The sequence below is a fragment of the Pelodiscus sinensis genome, unplaced genomic scaffold, assembly GCF_049634645.1.
Source record: "Pelodiscus sinensis isolate JC-2024 unplaced genomic scaffold, ASM4963464v1 ctg49, whole genome shotgun sequence".
NCBI classification, from domain to species: Eukaryota; Metazoa; Chordata; order Testudines; family Trionychidae; genus Pelodiscus; species Pelodiscus sinensis.
This window is the reverse complement of record NW_027465953.1, coordinates 721,782-743,345: the sequence shown is the minus strand read 5'-3', so window position 1 is coordinate 743,345 and position 21,564 is coordinate 721,782. Positions and strand designations below refer to the sequence as shown.

The 21,564-nt window shown below is 44.5% G+C and overlaps 1 protein-coding gene across 2 annotated transcripts in view; it reads right to left on the bottom strand.

The window, feature by feature from the left end:
* LOC142825328 (maestro heat-like repeat-containing protein family member 2B) overlaps positions 1-21,564 on the bottom strand; it is a 43,768-nt gene that overhangs the window by 4,736 nt on the left and 17,468 nt on the right. For both annotated transcript variants that reach the window (XR_012899754.1, XM_075917284.1), the window contains exons 11-24: positions 20,343-20,416; positions 19,502-19,624; positions 17,921-18,044; positions 16,569-16,678; positions 14,321-14,473; positions 12,951-13,105; positions 11,270-11,432; positions 10,630-10,826; positions 9,200-9,337; positions 8,880-8,991; positions 5,162-5,308; positions 3,972-4,154; positions 2,933-3,088; positions 1,766-1,900 (exon numbers count right to left, since the gene is read on the bottom strand). Coding sequence is in view for 1 of the 2 variants with exons in the window: in XM_075917284.1 (XP_075773399.1) it covers positions 1,766-1,900; positions 2,933-3,088; positions 3,972-4,154; positions 5,162-5,308; positions 8,880-8,991; positions 9,200-9,337; positions 10,630-10,826; positions 11,270-11,432; positions 12,951-13,105; positions 14,321-14,473; positions 16,569-16,678; positions 17,921-18,044; positions 19,502-19,624; positions 20,343-20,416 (1,970 nt within the window). In the remaining variant the exon portion in view is untranslated. The remainder of the gene's footprint in view (positions 1-1,765; positions 1,901-2,932; positions 3,089-3,971; positions 4,155-5,161; positions 5,309-8,879; positions 8,992-9,199; positions 9,338-10,629; positions 10,827-11,269; positions 11,433-12,950; positions 13,106-14,320; positions 14,474-16,568; positions 16,679-17,920; positions 18,045-19,501; positions 19,625-20,342; positions 20,417-21,564) is intronic.

The following is a 21,564-nucleotide window of genomic DNA, read 5'->3' as shown; positions in this document are numbered from 1 at the left end:
GGTCATCAGAGGAGGACTTAGAGCGTGGAGATGCTGTCTCAGGCTAGCCGAGGGCTGTGCTTAAAGGGTCCCAACCCCCACCCCGGACAGACAGTTCTCAGGGGTGCCCCGCTTGCAAAGCAGTCTTGGCTTGGAGTGCCCGGAGTACCCACACTGGGCACATCACAGCACTTGGCCATCAGACCGGCTGCACTTGCCGCAGCCTGCCATCTGGGGAGATGGGGCAATTGGGGGGCTGCAGGAGAGCTTCCACCACAAAAGCCCGCAGAGCCAGCCCAGTCCTCCCCATCGGGGGCGCGTACCCCATTCCTCCCTCAACTCCTTCCACTTACCCTTCCTAGCCCCTCTTCTTGATGTACAAAATAAAGGACAATTGTGTTCAAAAATGGAATCTGTCTTTATTGAACAAAACTGGGGGAGACTGGGAAAAGGGGGTGGAAGAGGGGAAGAGAGAGGGTGGCAGAGGGGAGGGCAACTAAAATGATCAGGGGTTGGGAACAGGTCTCATATGAAGAGAGGCTAAAGAGACTGGGACTTTTCAGCTTAGAAAAGAGGAGACGGAGGGGGGACACGATAGAGGTCTCTAAAACCAGGAGTTGGGTGGAGAGGGTGCATACAGAAAAGTTCTTCATTAGTTCCCATAAAGAAGGACTAGAGGACACCAAAGGAAAGGAATGGGTAGCAGGCTTCAAACTAGTAACAGAAAGTTGTTCTTCGCAAAGCACAGAGTCAACCTGTGGAACTCCTTGCTGCTGGAGGCTGTGAAGGCTACAACTAGAACAGAGTTTAAAGGGAAGTGAGATCAAGCCATGGAGGTTGGGTCCATGGAGTGGTATTAGCCAGGGGGTAGGAGTGGTGTCCCTGCCCAAAGTTTGTGGAAGGCTGGAGAGGGATGGCACGAGACAAATGGCTTGGTCACTGTCTTCGGTCCATCCCCTCCAGGGTCCCTAGGGTTGGCCGCTGTCGGCAGACAGGCTACTGGGATAGATGAACCTTTGTTCTGACCCAGGATGGCCATTGTAAGCTCAGTGCTCAGGGTCGGGGGTCTCAGTGGACCCCCTTGATTTTCATGCACACCTGCTCCTGGGTGGCCAGGCTGGCAGCTCTCCTGCCCTAGCCGGCCACCTTCCTGTGCCTAGTGCGGAGATCGTGGATGAGGTCCACGATGTCCGCACTAGCCCAGGAGGGAGCCCACCTTTTGCGGTCCCGGGCAAGCTCCCAGGACCTGCCAGCCTGGTCCCGGGAAGAGGGGGAGGGCTGGGGGGCATCGGGTGGGTGGCTCGATCCGCACCAGGTGCAGGGTCTGCTGGCTGGGTGCTGGCAGGCTTGCACCTGGCACGGGCACCGTAGCCAGCCCGTGCCCCTTTAAGGGGTCCGGGGCCGGGAGGGGGGCATAGAGTTTCCCTGGTGTTGGCCGGAGTGGCCACCAGGGAAAGCTGGGGAGGGCTAGCCTCCCACTAGTTCGCATTAAGGGGCTACACAGCCCTTAATTCGAACTAGTAAATTTGAACTAGGCTTAATCCTCGTGGAATGAGGATTACCTAGTTCGAACTAAGCGCTCCGTTAGTTCGAATTAAATTCAAACTAACGGAGCGCTAGTGTAGCACCTATGAAAGTTAGTTCGAACTAACGTCCGTTAGTTCAAACTAACTTTGTAGCATAGACATACCCATAGATACTTACATTGCCCATCACACATTCCCCCTGCTTCTACACCACAAGCCTATGCTGTCAATAATCTCATATAATTCTGTAGGTCACTCACAAGGTGTCTGCAGATATCCATCTGGAGCTCCTCAGGGTTCAGCTTGGTTCTCCAACTAAGATGCTCATTAAGTATAGTTTGGAGCCTCTTCAGTCCCAAAAATGGGGCACAGAGATGAAATGTAGCTCTGCACTCCTGAAAAAGAGGGTTGCACCATTGAATTGTTCCATAACACGTATTGTGCTCATTCAAATGGAACTCATGTCCTTGACTGCTCATCTACCCCAAGAATAAAAGGGATTCCCCTGAAGTAATAGACAGAAAATATGCCAGCATGACTTTAATAGGGGGAAAGGGATTCTACTTCTGGAGTATTGCATCCAATTCTGGGCACCCCATTACTTAAAAAATGTTGATACATTGGAGAAAGTCCAATGGAGGGCAACAAAGATGATTAGGAGGCTGGAACACATGATTTACAAGGAGAGGCTGAGGGATTTGGGATTATTTAGTCTTCAGAAGAGAAGAGTGAGGGGAGCTTTGATAGAAGGCTTTAACTACCTGAAGGGGGATTTCAAAGAGGATGGAGAGAGGCTGTTCTCAGTGGTACTAGATGACTGAATGAGGAGCAATGGTCTCAAGTTACAGTGGGGGAGGTCTAGGTTGGAGATTCGGAAAAACTATTTTCCTAGGAAGGTGGTGAAGCACTGGAATGGGTTACCTAGGGAGGCAACGGAACCTCTAAATCTAGAGTTTTCAAATCCTAGCTTGACAAAGCCCTGGCTGGGATTGTTTAGTTGAGGCTGGTCCTGTTTTGGGCAGGAGGTTGGACTCAGTGACCTCCTGAGGTCTCCTCCAAACCTATGGTTCTATGATTTTATAATACTGAAAACTGGAGATAGCAGCAATGTTTTTTCAGAACAGATGTAGCTATGAAAGCTGCTTCACTAGGCATAGCTGTGGTCTTTCCTCTGTTGTGGGGAGGCAGGAACGTGGGGTGCAGAGATAGGCAGGAATGAACTCTTGGGATCAGACCCATGACCTATCCTGAACTCCAGTGAGACAACCCTGGCTGCTAAGGACCAGCCTGTCTGGGATTGACTCAAAAGGAGGGCAATGAACTGAGGGAAGAATTTAGGTCTCCACTGCGGGAAGGAATAGCAGAGCTCCCCTGGCATCAGGAGGAAGATTCTTTTTGCTTAGTAATTAAGTCACTGTCATTCTTACCATTGAAACCTCAGGGCTTGGATCTTGCAGGTGCAGCAGAAGCGTGACCCAGCTCTGTCTAACCTGCTTGGCAAAATAGTCCTTCCATTTTCTCTTTGCAGAGCCGGCCAGGATACCAAACAGGACAAAGGCCAATGCACGAAGAGTGTTGTCCTCCTATAGCCAAGAAAGCCACACAGGTTGGTAACGAAGAAATAACCACATCATGTATCTAGCACAGCTGTCTCTTCTACATTAGGGTAGAGTGATTCCAACTACAGAAGTTTAAAAGAACTGGAATTAATCAAGTTTGGGCCAAATGTGTTGATTCATCAAAATACTTTGAAGACAGTTCAATTTTGACAACATTCTTCCAGAAGCCAAGTAGGGGTACTTGGTCAGCTTCTTGGTGACCCATCTAGCAGGCTAACTGGGATCTTGGGCTTCCTGGCCCTCACCTTCAGAACAGCCTGTCTGGCAGGCTGACAAGGAGCCAGGAAATGTGCACCCTGGCACCTCTAATTCCCAGTGTTTCCAGGTTCCCTGTCTCCAGCATAGTCTGCCAGTAGACTGCCCTCAGGCAAGGCTCCCAGTAGAGCTGGGTTGAGAATAGTATTACGGTTTCACAAAGAGTTTTGAAATTTGGGCTGGGGGGTGTGTCCCCCAAATAGGAACAAAACCAAAATTTGAAATCTCAAACTTCTCTGCAAAATGGAATAATTTCAACCATCTGACATAAAAATCGTATGGAGCAGGCCCAAAACAGTCTATTACACCCTGTATGCCCATTTTCCTTGTATGCAGCTACCTAATCTAGTATTCATACTTCCTTTGCCATTCTCATTGGAAATAAAGATGAACAGAAGGGTGAGACTGAAGGAGCAGGGATGGCATCCTCATTTTCTTAATTCTCTGCTCCTCCATAAAACACATCTCTTCCCTAAGGCCTAAAATCACTTCATTCTGACATGAACAATGCCCAGTGAGGACACATCATGCATTGTAAATGGAGCCTCATCAATGTCAGCTGAACTGGGGTTGAAGGCTTCTGTTCACGTACATTATCGAAGTACTTCCGGATCTGTGTGGTGAGGTCTCTGAAGGAAGAACCTATGTCCTTCCCTTTCAGCTCGTTCAGAACGTTGGCCAGTGCCTTCAGGCTTTCGGCAATGACTTCAGAACTGAAAGTGTCTTCTAAAGTCCTGATCAGTGCCTCCAGAAGAAACTTCTTGTACTTTTTCACCTGTTCAGACGTATGACATTAAAAAACACTTTCCACTAACCACATTTCTAATATGTTTTTTTAGCAATTATGAAGCAGTGGGAATTTCATCTGCCCCCCTAGTGACCTATAGCTATATTTTACATCAGGTACTAGCTACAATAAGCCAAACTCTGTGCCATATTACACCTATGTAATCCTATTAGATTTCTAATTACTTAGATTTGAAGGCCAAAAGGGACCATTGTGATCATTCAGTCTGACCTCCTTCACAACACAGAACCTCCCCAAAATAATGTCTGTTTGACTAGAGCACCTCTTTTAGAAAAACAGCCCATCTTGTTTTTAAAGTTGCTACTGATAGAGACCCCACCACAACCCTTGGTAAATGGTTCCAATGATTAAAATTACCATTAAAATGTATGCCTTACTAGCAGTCTGAATTAGTTTAGCTTCATTCCCCCCCCCCCCCCCATTGAATCTAAAGGCACATTTTCTAGCCCTTTGAAAATTCTTGTGACTCTTCTCCAATTTATCAACATCCTTCTTGAATTGCAGGCATGATCCTGACAGTATTCTAGCAGTTCTCACACCAGTGCCATAAGCAGAGGTAAAATAACTTCTTTATTCTTATTCAGAATCCCTCTGTCTATGCCTCCGAGGATCACCTCAGCTCTTTTGGTCACAGCTTTGTACTGGGTGCTTACGTTCAGCTGATTATCTATCATGATTTGAGTTTTTTAGTGTCTCTGTTTCCTGGAATAGAATCTCTCATCGTGGAAATAAAGCCTACACTCTTCATTCCTAGGAGTATACATTTACATATGATCATATTAAGTACATATTGTTTCCTTATGCCCAGCTTACCAAGAGAACAAACCTGCTGTGTATTGACTGCAAAGAGGTTACAGGGGTATGAGAGAGCAGACATTGGCCTAGTGCATTGTGCATGGCCTCTGTAAATCCTGAGCAATTGTTTCCTTTAGTTTCTCTAGTTATGCTGCATTGTATTCAGTATTCTATCTTACCTTCTCAGGTGCCCCATAGACTAAATTGCCTAGGCCTCTTACAGCCATTTGACGGACAATGCTGTTATTGTCCCGTGACCTTTCTTCTAAGCTATGTAAGATAGACTTAAGGATCTTCTTCTCCCTGAGTATGGGATCAGTCATTAGCTGAAATAAAATCAACATGTCCATTAGCTCTAATATGTTCATTAAGATAGCGAATATAATTTGAGGAGACACGTAATACACTGTAATTTATTATTCTATATGAATGAGTACTGTGTTAAAAACATGGATTTTTCCTTTTAGGCACTATAATGGGTGATTGCTCATCCCTTGAAAGCCTCTCAGTGACTGCATTTGATACCACAATCCTTTTCTCGCCCAGGTGCATCCTGCCAGTCGATCTTAGTGAGTCTTCCATGGCTCAGCCCTCTGGCCAAGTCCCAAAGTCCAAACAAATGCCTTTTAGGTCCTGTTGCCCTCACTAGGGTCTTCAGCCCCAACTCTGGACCCTTTATAGTCTGTTCTTTGTTCAACCTCTCCATAAGCCTTGTCCCCTTCATCGGGTTTATGCCACTGGGGAACCTGAGCCTGCCCACTACTCTTGGTTCCAACCTAGAAATAGCAGCGAGTCATTGCTTCATTTCAGTTTATTGCTACTTTTTCCTTGGGTTCTTCCTATGGGGCCACTTTCAGTTTCTCCCTCTAATTATATGTTTAAGGCTCGTAAGGACTCTCTCTCTGCAAATTCAGCTTCAGAAAATGCTGCCTGAAATAAACCCCTGTGAATTGGTTTGGCCAGAGAATAGCATCTTTTCTTGGCCCTCCACTTCCTGAAAGGAACTGACCTAATAAAGCCCTGTAGCTCCATATATCTGAGCCAGCTGGGCTCTGATTGGCAGCTTTCATGAGGCCTCTCTAGGCAGACCTTGAAAACCCACGTTTGTGACTCCTTTCCTAGGTGGGGTGTAGAAAGATTTTGGGGCACAAACAGATTCCTAGAACCACCAGATGAGCCTCTAAAATAGCGACTTAGCGTAAATGTGAAATATGACACAGACGTTATAGCAAGGCTGTGGAGAGGGAGGATGCTCCAGTAGTTAGCAGCCTAGGACTTAGGAGGTTCCAGTTCAATTTCCTGCACCCTCAAAGACTTCCTAGATGATGTTGGGCAAGTCACTTGGGCCTTCTGTGCATCAGTTTCCTGTTTGCAAAATGGGACTAATAGTGTTTCCCTGCCTCACAGGGGTATTGTAGGGATACATACTTTTAAAGAGTTTTGAGGCACTCAGATACTACATTATCATTTTGAAGTACTCAGATAATACAAGTTTCTAAAAGGATGTTTTAAGGAAGATGGAGAAAAATTGTTCTCCTTGGCCTCTAAGGATAGGATAAGAAGCAATGAGCTTAAATTACATCAAGGGAAGTTTAGGTTGGACAGCAGGAAAAACGTCCTGCCTGTCAGGGTGGTTAAACCCTGCAATAAATTGCCTCAGGAGATTGTGGAATCTGCATCACTAGAAATATTTAAGAGCAGGTTAGACAAACACCTGTCAGGGATGATCTAGACTGTGCTTGGTCCTGCCGTGATGGCTGGGGATTGGACTCGAAGACCTCTCAAGATCCCTTCCAGTTCGAATGTTCTATGAATCTATTATTCTACATTAATGAGAATCTAAGATAGATGTTAATGTATTTGTATGTTGCTTATTTTATAGTATTAGGACACTAGATTCATTTAGAAGATTTGCTGAGCTAGACCAAAATCAGGAGCTGTTGGTCAGTATTAGCCCTAGGAATTGTCAGAAAAGGTCTAGTAATGCAAATTCTATGGCTACATCTACATTGGCATGATTTTGCGCAAAAGCAGCTGCCAGTCTACACTGGCGGGGAGTTCTTGCACAAGAACACTGACATTCTAATGTCTAAAATCAGTGCTTCTTGCGCAAAAACTATGATGCTCCCGCTCAGGAAAAAGCCCTCCTGTGCAACTGTTCTTGCGCAAGAGGCCAGTGTAGACAGGCCACATTAATTTCTTGTGCAAGAAAGCCCAATGGCTAAAATGGCCATCGGAGCTTTCTTGCGCAAGAGAGCGTCTACACTGGCACGGATGATTTTGCAGAAAAGCGCCTCTTAGCACAACAGCACATGCCAGTCTAGACGCTCTCTTGCGCAAATATTCTAATGCAAAAACTCTTGCGTTAAAAGTATAGGGTATGTCTACACTACAAAGTTAATTCGAACTAATAGCCATTAGTTCGAATTAACTTTAATAGCGGCTATACATACAAACTGCTAGTTCGAATTTAAATCGAACTAGCGGAGCGCTTAATTCGAACTAGGTAAACCTCATTCTACGAGGAGTAACGCCTCGTTCGAATTAAGTAGTTCAAATTAAGGGCTGTGTAGCCACTTAATTCGAACTAGTTGGAGGCTAACCCTAATCAGGTTGCCCTGATGGCCACTCTGGGCCAAACCAGGGAAACTTTTCTGCCCCTCTCCCAGCCCCAGAGCCCTTAAAGGGGCATGGTCTGGCTACAGTGCCTGTGCCAGTGGCAAGCCTGCCAGCACCCAGCCAGCAGACCCTGCACCTGGCATGGCATGAGCCAGCCACCCGCTGCCACCCAGCCCTCCGCCTCTCCCCAGGACCAGGCTGGCGGCTCCTAGGAGCCTGCCCAGGGCCACAAGAGGCAGGCGCCCGCCTGGTCTAGTGCAGAGATCGTGGACATTATCGAGGTTTGGGGGGAGGCCTCCAGCGTCCACGACCTCCACACTAGGCACAGGAATGCAGCCGTCTAGGGCAGGATAGCTGCCAGCCTGGCCACCAAAGGCCACATCCAAACCCAGGAGCAGGTTTGCATGAAAATCAAGTTGTTCCAGTGAGACCCCCGACCCTGAGCCCTGCGCTTAGTACATAAGAACATAAGAATGGCCGTACTGGGTCAGACCAAAGGTCCATCTAGTCCAGTAGCCTGTCTGCCAACAGCGGCCAACACCAGGTACCCCGGAGGGGATGGACCGAAGACAATGACCAAGCAATTTGTCTCGTGCCATCCATCTTCAGCCTTCCACAAACAGAGGCCAGGGACACCATTCCTACCCCCTGGCTAATAGCACTCCACGGACCCAACCTCCATGAATTTATCTAACTTCTCTTTAAATCCTGAGAACTGTCTGTCCGGGATGGGGGTCAGGTCTTTTTAAGCACAGCCCTCGGCTAGCCTGAGGAAGCAGCTCCACACCTTAAGTCCTAACCTGATGCCCTGACGGCACTGGTTCTGGCCAGCCTTAACTTCGGTTCAGGGTCCACTCAATGTGGACATGCTATTTCGAATTAGCAAAATGCTAATTTGAATTAGTTTTTAGGTCTAAATGCACTCATTCGAATTAGCTTATTTCAAATTAACTAATTTGAATTAAGTTAATTCGAATTAATGCTGTAGTGTAGACATACCCTATTTGCGCAAAATCTTGCCAATGTAGACGTAGCCTATCTATATCTTGCTCACTCTCTCTTAACCAGCAACTAGAATAGGCAGCTAGGCTAGGCTAGTTTAGGCCCCAAAAATAACAAAGAGAAAATGATTAAGAAAGGTGTAATGAAGTTCCTTATGAGATTTCCTTATAAAGGACACATTCTACTATCTAAAATGAATTCCTGTGAACTGAACTGTACAATTCCCCAGAGAAAGGTAAACAACAGATAACAGCCTAATGGTGGAACTGCTCATACCTGAGCAAAGAAAGCTGTGCTGGTGACTCGCTGGTTTTCTGATGGGGAATTTACCCAGGGAAGGAGGCTCTGTATGATCTCCACTGTTATTACTCCAGATCTTTGCAGAACCCTGGAAGACAAAAGGAACCACTTATGGGGCAGACTGTGCACTTCAAAAGCTTAGCTGCTATGACCATACAACTCTAAAACCTACGCATGGAAGCTCTGTGTTTCTCACCCAGGGCACCCCGCACAAAGCTATACCTGAAAGTTCCCTGTCAGTCACTCTATTTGTTGCCGATCCCTGAGGATGAAGTGCTGTCTCCTAGATCTCTTACCTCACCAGCAAACACACCCCCTCGTGGTGAGTCTGCGGATTTTCAAGAAGCATCCAAGTTTTCTGCATCCAGAGAGTTCTTATCAGTTTCCCATTCGTAGCCTTGAGAAGCACAGCCTCTAATGCTTCAATAGAAAGCCTGGGGGAAAAGAGGCACAGAACTGTAGTAACCAATAGAAAGGCACAGCCTAAGCAGTCAGGAAACCCCAGTTACTTGTCAGGTCTGTTGTTCATTGACAGTTCATCCATTGACAGTATCCTGAGGACCACTGTTTTTGGAAGGACTTAATTCCAGGAGGTATTTCAGTCTCATACCTCTCATATTACTAGTGTTACTATGGACAACATTTTGCAGTCACTTTCTCCTATCTGCAAGGTGTATGGGCACTAGCACAGTACAGTAATATGGAAAAAATACACAACCAGACCCCAAAAGCTGGGACACAGAGAGATTAGTGATCACTAATGGTTATTTTGGGGCCCTATGTCCAGCGAGATGTGACAGGGTGCTGAGAGCTTGCACTTGGGGTCAGCACTCTGGTAACTACTAGTACTAATTAGCTTCCCCAGAGAAAGCCTAATTGGATAGAAATGTACCTGATTGCCTGGCTAGAGTGGGGCTATAGAATCAACAAACCTATTATCCCATTAATAAGGAATCTGCCTAAAGGGACACCCACAGGAGTGTTTGAGGGAAACAGAGAGCAAAAGAGACAAAATGCTAGAGGCATCTAGATAGACTTATGTGTAGTGCTGGGGAGGAGCCGGTGGTCGTGGTACATGTAGGTCTCAATGACATAGGGAAGGGTAGGAGAGATGTCCTGGAGGCCAAATTTAGGTTGCTAGGAAAGAGACTGAAATCCAGGACCTCTATGGTGGCATTCTTGGAAATGCTTCCAGTTCCACGCGCAGGACCAGGTAGGCAGGCAAAGCTTCAGAGTCTCAATGTGTGGATGAGACAATGGTGTAGGGAAGAGGGGTTTGGATTTATCAAGAACTGGGGACACTTTTGGGAGAGGGGGAGCCTATACAGGAAGGATGGGCTCCACCTAAACCAGGGTGGAACCAGACTACTGGCACTAAACATTTAAAAGGCTGTAGAGCAGTTTTTAAACTAAGAGATGGGGGAAAGCCGATTGGTGGGGAGATGCAGGGAGACTTCTCTTAGAGGAGAATCCGTTGATAGAGATTCTCTAAGCTGTAGTCAGAAAGAGAGGACAAAGAGACTGAGGCCTGAGGAGGCCTAGATAGTAGTGTTTGTGTTGCCAGAGGTTGGTGGTTTCAGGGAACTGACCTATAGCAAGCACAAACAAGACTTTCTCATATTAAAAGCAGGTGATGGTAAGGTGCCTCATAACCCTGAGAACTCCTGGGGAGTGTCACACAAATGTACTGGGATTCTCTTTGTTTTGCTCCCTTTCTTCTAATTACCTGCAAGGGTTGCCCTCACATAGTTGTTGTCCTTTTCTAAATAACCTCCTTCGGCTGCTCATCCTGGGCAAAGGCATCTTTTGTCCTAGGGTTTGGCTGATCTGCTGCAGAAGAACAGTGAACAACTCCGGGAACAGCTCCTGCACAGTTTTGCTCAACTGCAATGCTGACACCACTTCAAAGATGGCACATGTTGCCTGAAAGGAGAGCATGGTAAAAGAAGAGGTCTCTTCCTAACACTATCACACTCTCTCCCCTTCTGATACCTGCTGGACTAAATTCCCACTCCTGTCACTAACTTGATGAATGACCGAGAGCAATTCACTCCATGTGTGCCTTAGCGTCCCATATCTGTAAAAATGTGTACGACCTATCAAGGCATGTTATGAGTTGCACAAAACATTTGCAAAGCACTGTAAGAAATCTGATTCAAAGACTTTCTAATTGCCAGATATTATTAAGTGAATCAGCCACATACTCTAAATCTGCCATCTGTTGTTCCACAGAAAGCACAGCTGGAATCCAGGAAACAGTACTTCAGAAAAGAAGTGCCCATATGACAATATTATACCACTCATCTAGCTTTCCATCAGCATGTGTGTCACAAGGCAGAGAAATACATGTCTGTCGTCTAACTTACTGTGAGAGGTTCAGCAGCTGCTAAATGCAGGTCAGTTTCTGTCTCTGAGGTCGTGCTTCCTTCTTGGCTTGTTGGAGTCTTTATTCTTTCTATTAGGACCTTCAGGACTTGAGGGGCGAGCAAGGGATCTGTCCCCAGAGATCTCCACAGCTCAGTGGTGTCACTGCAATTTAACATAAGTTATATGTGACCCCTGGAGACTTTTGTGGCTCTGACTATATGCATCATATTCAAGTAAAGAACAAATTTTCTCCTTGACTATGATCAGGGCTCACCAACCGCGCTGTCCGGCGATCTGCGCATGCACAGATCGCCCAAACCTGGCTCTTCCAGGTTACAATCTACACGCCATGGGTGAGTAGATTGTATTATTTGTCAAGCCCTGCCTATGATGAGCAAGTTCAGAGTGCTGTCCTCCTTATATGGTCCTCATGTTTTACATATTGAGTTTCTAGTTACAGAACTAAGTTAAATTACATTTCAGGTTACATTTCTACAGTGCATGACTATTTGGGGATCCTGGAGGTATCCTGAAATAGCTACCCCACATTTACACAAGCAGCCCGTTATTTTGAAATATTTTTCAAAATAATGGGCACACTATTTTGCCATCCCAATAAACTTTGTTGCATGAGGGATAAGGGATGGCTTGAAATAGCACATTATTTCGACATTTGGTGCTGTGTAGAAGCGCCACATTTCAAAATAGGCTATGCAAAATATGATACGCAATTTGCAGAGTGCATATTGTGCATCTTATTTCAAGTTTAGGGTGCTGTATAGACACAACCCTAGTCTTACTGCACCATAACCATTAATGCTAGACTTCAGAAGGAAAGGACACAGAGCTCTAATCACAGTTCCTGTTTTCCTACTTCTCAGTAGATATGGAATCATGAGCATGTGATGCCCAAAGATCTACGGCCTGGGAGACAAGTTGAAGAAAGAAAAATGATCTTCCTACTAACTGGATGTACAACTATGAGAACAAATATTTGTGGCTAGCCCATGACCTCTTCACAAATGGCATTCCCTGGCCTCTATTTGCCAGAATGGGCATGTTCTGTTCACTCCCTATGGGGCACCTGGCATTGGCCACTGTCTGAAGACAGGATCCTGGGCTAGATGGACGTTTGGTCTGACCCACTACAGCCGTTCTCATGTTCTTAGATTCCTGCACTGATGACTGATAATTCAGCTAGGGATGTTTGAATGAAATGATAGATATGCTTACCACCCTGTCTTTAAGTACCAAGAATGACAATTCCATTCCAGCAGCCATACCCTTGCTGATACCAAAAGCCTGGTGCCCTATCCTTGCTAATCAGCCAGGAATTTGGATTTGAAGCTTTCATGCTACCAGAAAACGAACAGTCACTGGCAATTTCCAGGGTGATGTTAGTTCAGGGGTCTGGAGAGGCAAAAGTCCACTCCAGTGATGCCAGTAAAGGGAAGTCTTTAGGATGCCAAAGCAACTATTAATTAATGGAAACAGAATGACACTTAATTTCTCCCTGCACCCACCTTGACATGGTCTTGGACCTTTCTGCAGAAAGACCCAAGCTATTAACCTTTAGGAATTATCTCAAACTGTCTGTGGCTTAAATGAAGCCTTACATCTTCCAGTGAAGCCGTGGGATCCATGGTTACCAAAATGAACACTGTAAGGAGCACTATATACCTGTCCATCGGCAGACGTTTGAGGAGGAGGCTGAAGATCACTGCCTCTAGGTGATGGTGACCTAGAATGGACACTGCCTCCACCAGGAACTGCCTCAAGCTACCCTGCTTGATGGTAGGCATGTGAATGTATATTCTACTCAGGATAGCTGGCACCTGGACAGAATAAAACCAGAAAAAATGTCCCTTTTCCATTCTCTCCATTCATTCTGCAGAACCAAAACGTTTATTTAGTCGTTTAGCAATTTGCTGTTCTTGTAGAAAATCCTTCCTTCAAAAAACAAGTATTTAGACATGGCTGCATAGATTTAACCCACAAAAATTATACATATCTCTGCCCATACCTGGCTGCAACACCGGGTTAAGACATGCTGAGGCCCTAAGCTATGTCAAGTTAAAGAGGCCTCATTGCATTTCCAAAAAAACATGTATTATTCTAACAGAAAGGACAATGAAAATAGAAATAATCTATCTATCTATCTATCTATCTATCTATCTATCTATCTATCTATCTATCTATCTATCTATCTATCTATCTGTACATAGGCAAAGAGGCAAGTAAAAACTAGTAATTTGGGGGTATTTTTAGAGACCCCTCATTATCTGAGGCCCTAAGATGTAGTTCACTTAGCTTGTCTCTTGGGGCCGGATATTCTCTTTTTGCATTTTACTCGGAGTCTAATTTTTCCAAGCCTTTCATGGCTGGAAACTGTGACAACAAGATAGACAAATAATCAAGCATCTTCCTTTTCCCTTGGGGTACGGCTACACTAGCTCGTTAGTTCGAGCTAGGTAGGGTAATGAGGGCAAGCAGAGTTGCAAATGAAGCCCAGGATTTAAATATCCCAGGCTTCATTTGCATGTTCCCGGGTGCTGCCATTTTAAAATCCTCCTTAATCCGAACTCCGTGCCCGCGGCTACACGCGGCACGGAGTAGGTAGTTCTAATTAAAGATCCTAATTCCATGAGGAGTAACGGTAGTTCGAATTAGGATCTTTAATTTGAACTACCTAGTCCATGCCGCATGTAGCCGCGGGCACGGAGTTTGGAGTAAGGGGGATTTAAAAATGGTGGCGCCAGGGAACATGCAAATGAAGCCCGGGATATTTATATCTCGGGCTTCATTTGCAACTCCGCTTGCCCTCATTACCCTACCGAGCTCGAACTAACGAGCTAGTGCAGATGTACCATTAGATTATCTCTGTCTTCTGCTGTTGATTCCCCCATTGCCTGACTCAGGATAGGAACACAGATGGAATTAACTTCCAATCCCAGGGGGAGAAACAGCAAGACTTGTGTTCACTGCAAATGATGGCAAAGACCTGAAAGCCTGCAGGTTAGCCAGAAAAACCTCTCCAGCTTCTATTTTACCTCATCCAGCATGGCACCTCCACACTCCTTCAGGATGATCTTCATCCACAGACCGGCTGCTGTGGCACAGGAGGGGCTAGCAGACAGCATACGATCCAGTATGGCCTCAATAAAATCTGTGGCTTGTTCAGAGGGAAAGTACTTACTAACCACCTGTGGACAGATCAAAAACAGGAAAGATTGCAATGATAGTCGGCTCCAGTACTTTTAAGAAAGGAGGCCTAAGAGCTGTATAGGAAAATAATGTATTCATCAGCAAATTGCTAATTGGGCTCATATCTGGCAAGGCAGTTGCAATTAAAATTTTCTCTGTAATCTTTCTAGCTACCACATCTCTATTCTACACTAATAATATCAGGTTAGATCTTAGGTTGTACAGTTAGCACAACATTGTATGGGACAAACAGGATGTAAATTTCCAGTTTATATTCTATTATGTACATGACATCTTTTCACAAAATATAAAAATATGCAAAGAGATGCATGCACACAAATATAGGTTCAGGTAAACACACAAGGTGCCAAGACTGGTTTCTCAGCTTGATGTCCCGCTCACATATTTTCCCCCTGGATGGATGGATGGATGGATGGATGTGCGCGCGCACATGCATGGGCATGTTCATGCAACTGTCTGGAATCTGTTTGTTTTTTACATGGCATTCATAGCATATACCTATGAAAAGCATGTTACTGATTACCCATGAATGCCTCACTCCCATAGCTCGCTCCAAGTGTGGAAAGACATCACAAAAGCATAAAACAATCATAGAATCATAGAATACTAGGACTGGAAGGGACCTTGAGAGTTCATCGAGTCCAATCCCCTGCCCTCATGGCAGGATCAAATACTGTCTAAACCATCCCTGATAGACATTTATCTAACCTACTCTTAAATATCTCCAGAAATGGAGATTCCACAACCTCCCTGGGCAATTTATTCCAGTGTTTGACTACCCTGACAATTAGGAACTTTTTCCTAATGTCCAATCTAAATCTCCCTTGCTGCAGTTTAAGCCCATTGCTTCTTGTTCTATCCCCATAGGCCAAGATGAACAAGTTTTCTCCCTCCTCCTTATGGCACCCTTTTAGATATCTGAAAACTGCTATCATGTTCCCCCTCGATCTTCTCTTTTCTAAACTAAACAAACCTAATTCCTTCAGCCTTCCCTCATAGGTCATGTTCTCTAGACCTTTCATCATTCTCGTTGCTCTTCTCTGGACCCTCTCCAATTTCTCCACATCTTTCTTGAAATGCGGTGCTCAGAACTGAACACAATACTCCAATTGAGGCCTAACCAGCGCAAAGTAGAGCGGAAGAATGACTTCTCATGTCTTGCTCACAACACCCCTGTTAATGCATCTCAGAATTATGTTTGCTTTCTTTGCAACGGCATCACACTGCTGACTCATATTCAACTTGTGGTCCACTATAACCCCTAGATCCCTTTCTGCCGTACTCCTTCCCAGACAGTCGCTTCCCATTCTGTATGTATGAAACTGATTGTTCCTTCCTAAGTGGAGAACTTGGCATTTGTCTTAAACTTCATCCTATTTACCTCAGACCATTTCTCCAATTTGTCCAAGTCATTTTGAATTAGTGACCCTATCCTGCAGATTAGTCGCAACCCCTCCCAGCTTGGTATCATCTGCAAACTTAATAAGCGTACTTTCTATATCAATATCTAAATCGTTGATGAAGATATTGAACAAAGCCGGTCCCAAAACAGACCTCTGTGGAACCCCACTTGTTATGCCTTTCCAGCAGGATTGTGAACCATTAATAACTACTCTCTGAGTATGGTTATCCAGCCAGTTATGCACCCACCTTATAGTAGCCCCATCTAAGTTGTATTTACCTAGTTTATTGATAAGAATATCATGCGAGACTGTATCAAATGCCTTACTAAAGTCTAGGTATACCACATCCACCACTTCTCCCTTATCCACAAGACTCGTTATCCTATCAAAGAAAACTATCAGACTGGTTTGACATGATTTGTTCTTTACAAATCCAGGCTGGCTGTTCCCTATCACCTTGCCACTTTCCAAGTGTTTACAGACGATTTCCTTAATTACTTGCTCCATTATCTTCCCAGGCACAGAAGTTAAACTAACTGGTCTGTAGTTTCCTGGGTTGTTCTTATTTCCCTTTTTATAGATGGGCACTATATTTGCCCTTTTCCAGTCCTCTGGACAAGGGAAAATGAATGGTGCACAGCCACTAGGACAGTCACCTAGTGTTTGTTACCTTAGCCATTTTGGAAGATGCTTGAAACAGAGCCTCAGGGTCTGGAGTTGTTAGTGCCTCACGGAGACAACTCAGCTCCTCCTCTGCTGACCCCAGGTTAGTGCACTGACCTAGGATAGAGAAAAGGAGAAAAAGTATGGCAACATTTAATAAAACTGAACCTCTGATCCATAGATAATCATACAGGAGGATCTATGGGGTATGTTATTACCAGCTGTGTGTGAAATTTTGGCCCCACTAAAGCCAATGACGAAATTCTTGTTGACTTTAACGGAGTCAGAATTTTACCGTCAGGCTATGTCTAGACTACATCCCTTTTTCGGAAAAGGGATGTAAATTAGACGTATCGCAATTGCTAATGAAGCGGGGATTTAAATCTCCCCTGCTTCATTAGCATAAAAATGGCTGCAGCTTTTTTCGGCACGGAGCTTTGCCGGAGAAAAGCGCCAGTCTAGATGCTGATCTTGCGGAAAATTAAGCCTTTTCCGAAAGATCCCTTATCCCTCCGAAAAAGGGATGTAGTCTAGACGTAGCCCCTATGTCTGAAAGTTAACAGTAATGGCATGTGATTCATTGTGATTCGTACAGGATTAAACAGGCACTGTATTCTGTGTGGAGCATCTTTCTCTGTATATCTGGTTTCAGTAGCCACTCTGCTCTCAGTCTCTTTAAGGGAAAGCTGTCCTGCTCTGTCATCTCCCTCTCCCCACCCCACTCTGCAGAGCGGGGGCATATGGGCATATGGCGGGGGAGAGAGTGTGTGTGAGACAATGTGTGTGTGTGTGTGTGTGTGTGTGAGAGAGAGAGAGAGAGAGAGAGAGGGACATGCTGGCTGCCAGAGAAATCTTAGAAACAGTGCACTGCCTCTTTAGATAGGCACTCCGTTACTCACCATACTTCAGACTGGAGCAGCACTATTGTATGTGTCCCTCTCCCCAAACTCTGCTCTGCAGAGATGATGACAAGGGCAAAGGGGTCACCCTGACTTCTGCACGTCTCCCTGCTCACCTCCCCTCCACACACCACTAGCAGCAGATAGGATGGAGCAAGGTCGGAGAGGGGCAGCTGAACACATGCTGCTGGCATGCTTGCTAATCAGCTGAGCGCTCCAGACAGAAATTCTGGGGAGAAGGGCAGATCTGGCCTGTGTGCTATATTTTGTCCACCCTCTAATATTTGCAGATTATTTATTATTTGTGCAGTTCTCTTCCAGCAATGTACTTACAAGGCCCCAATCGTTCTGTTATATAAGTGTTGCTAACAAGACAGAAAGAATTACAGATGGAAAAAATGGTCATTACAACAATGAAAGAAAGTGAAGAGTTACTTACATCTGCTCATGGTCTCCTCACCTTGTATATTGAGAAGACAGTTGATACAGTCAACCACCCTCTGACGCGATGTCGTAACTGAATCACAGGTGTATGGTGCTAACAGCCCAATCAGAGATCCAATCTGATGAAAAGTTTCCTGAGGCTAATTTTAAAAGAATGAAGAATGAAAGTTCTCCGGCTATACTGGACATTATTTGCCTTCTTTATTGTGAACTCCATTACTGTACCTGGGTACGGCACATTGGAAAACATAATCCTTGTTGTACATGCAAATTGATGGGGTCTAAATTAGCTGTAGCACTCAAGAAAAATCTCAGAGTCATTGTGGATAGTCCTCTAAAAACATCTGTTCAACATGCAGCTGCAGTTAAAAATGCTAATGGTATGTTAGGAACCACTAGGAAAAGGGATGAATAATAATATGATAAATATCATCATGCCACTGTTTCAAATCCATGGTACACTCACACCTTGAATATTGCAAGCAATTGTAGTCCTCCAACTTAAATAAAGTTAGGTTATAATTGGAAAAAGTTCAGAGAAAAGCAACAAAAATGATATGGGATATGGGACAACTCATACAAGGAGAAGTTAAAAGGACTGGGACCATTCATCTTAGAAAAGAGATGCTTACAGGGGGGTATGATAGAGCCATATAAGATGATCAGAGATGCATGATATGGGTGTCCCTATATCTCTGACTGCCTGGGGCTGGGACTGGACAACAAGGGAGAGATCACTCAACAATTGCCTTGTTCTGTTTGTTCCCTCTGATGCACATAACACCCACCACTGTCAGAAGACAGGCTACATGAACCATTTGTCTGGGGGATCCAGAATGGCCATTCATGTTTTATGTTCTTATCTGATTAAATAGAAATAGAAATTCAACTTTAACAGCGATAGAAATGTAGCTGTGTTAGTCTGGGGTAGCTGAAGCAAATGCAGGACAATGTAGCACTTTAAAGACTAACAAGATTTATTTATTTTTATTTTTTTTTAAGATGGTTTATTAGATGATGAGATTTCGTGGGCCAGACCCACTTCCTCAGATCAGGAAGTGGGTCTGGCCCACGAAAGCTCATCATCTAATAAACCATCTTGTTAGTCTTTAAAGTGCTACATTGTCCTGCATTTTGCTTCAACTTTAACAGCCTGAGAGTATAGGAATGCATCTATGACACTGACACAGCCAGCCTATGTGTGACCACAATAACTTAACAAGCGGCACTGCAATTGTATCAAGAGTCTATTTATAAAAAAGATGTGCTTCCTTATACAAGAGCATTTCACTGAAAGATTGTGTTGTCAGAATTTTCACTGACTTGCCCGAGGTCTAAGGAATGTAGGTCGCACTGTCAGATGTAAATATCCAGAATCAGATTCTGGTCTCTGTTACACTTGTGTAAATCCAAAATAATGCCACTGAAGTCAGGGGCATTACCCTGGCTTTACACGAATATCACTGATCAGATTCTAGCTCTAATCCTTCAGTCCAGCTGCATCCTTGAGCATCCAAAGCTCCCACTGAAGTCAAGGGGAACAATCAGCATGCCAGAATGGCAGAACTGAGTCCTAAGTGTTAAGAACTCTCCTTACCAGATTTCTGGTGGACACATCGAACTCTCTGAATACATAGGCGACCATATCCCCTGCTGCACAATTCTCCACACTTCCTGAACTGAGCAGCTTCAGGACAAAATGGAGAGCTGCCATCCTCACCTGCAAGGGTAGAGATTATGCACGAGTTATTATTATCTCTTCTGCATGCAATATGAGACAGGATATGAGAGTCCTTTTGCTTTTGCTTTTATCTCTTTGGAATAGTGGCTGAAGTACAAATGATTAACACATCTGTTATGTAAATTCCTTGCAACACTGGCTACAGAAGTACCATGCAAATGCCAGTTTTCACTTTCAGGTGACACTGTAATTAGGAAAAAGGCAGCATTTTCTCCTATAAATGTAAACAAACTTGTTTGTCTTAGTGTCTGGCTGAACAAGAAGTAGGTCTGAATGGACTTGTAGACTCTAAAGTTTTACATTGTTTCGTTACAGTTAACAAAAAATATCTACATTTGTAAGTTGCATTTTCACACTAAAGAGATTGCTCTACATCACTTCTATGAGATGAATTGAAAAATATTATTTCTTTTGTCATTTTTACAATGCAAATGTTTGTTATAAAAATAATATAAAGTGCATAGTACACACTTGTCATTGTGTTGTAATTGAAATCAATATATTTGAAAATGTAAAAAACCACAAAAATATTTAATAAATTTCAATTTTTAATCGCATTAATTTTTAGTTAACTGTGATTAATTGAAACCCTATTAATAATCTCACCCTAAAAATGTGTCTCATTGCCAGACTCTCCACTGAGTGAAATACTTCCCAGATATTAACAGCAATACCACTATTCCACACACAATCTTACCTTAGCACTCTGATCACTGAGAGCAGATTGCACTGCCTTCACAATCAGAAACTTTCTAACTCTTGTCTCAGGCACTGAAAGATAAGGAGAAGTGTGCAATATAGTATATCTTTGTTCCAAACACTCATGCTCCACATTAGAATGTGTCCTGTGCCCTATTTAAGAGTACTACCAAGCTTCACTCATATACAGAATCAGCGGGGAAAATATAGGACCAGACTCTGATCTCAGTTACACCAGTCTAAGTCTGAAGTATTTCCACTTCTGTAAATAGCACCATCATACTATCCTGATGGAAATATTGTAAGAGAGTTAGACAAATGGAGGTTAGTGAAGTTAGTCTGTGTTTACCACCAGTATAGCAGAATTCGGAATCTATTCTAGAGTGTCTAATACTTATTCAGTCAGGAGTACTATTTTGTTTTTATCTCATTATTATTAACATGCATCCGCCACAAGATTACATTTGTATTTGTACCTTGAAAATATTTTAGGCTACATTCAGCACTTAATTAACCCTGTTGATTTCTGTGTGACCACATGGGAGTTACTTAGCGCAGCACTGGGTCCCTTTAGTGAATTTCCAACCCTCTGGTGAGCATGCATCTAAAAGGGTGTCGCAAGGAGAAGGGAGAAAAATTGTTCTCTTTGGCCTCTGATGATAGGACAAGAAGCAATGGGCTTAAATTGCAGCAAGGGAGGTTTAGGTTGGACATTAGGAAACACGTCCCAACTGTTAGGTTGGTTAAACACTGTGAAAAATTGCCCAGGGAAGTTGTGGAATCTCCACCACTGGAGATATTTAAGAGCAGATTGGATAGACACCTATCAGGGGTGATCTAGACAGTGCTTGGTCCTGCCATGAGGGCAGGGGACTGGACTTGATGACCTCTCAAGGTCCCTTCCAGTTCTAATAATCTATGACTATATGACTCTATGTGTTGCAGCAGGGGCAGATGACCGTTTTGCGGGGCCCCCCCTTTGCCACGGCGCATGCACAGTGATGCCATGCTCATGCGCGGTGGCACCACGGCGCGTGCGCGGGGCTTTTTGAAGCGCGGGACCCGGGGCGGCCACCCCACTCGCCCTGCCCTATATCCGCCCCTGTGTTACAGATCCTCTGTGCCCCATTTGCAGAGATCATGAGTATGTTATAGCCCTACCATGCCTGCAAAGCCTTGGTTCTTTAGATCAACCTATAGCAGCTCATGCTTTTAGCTCT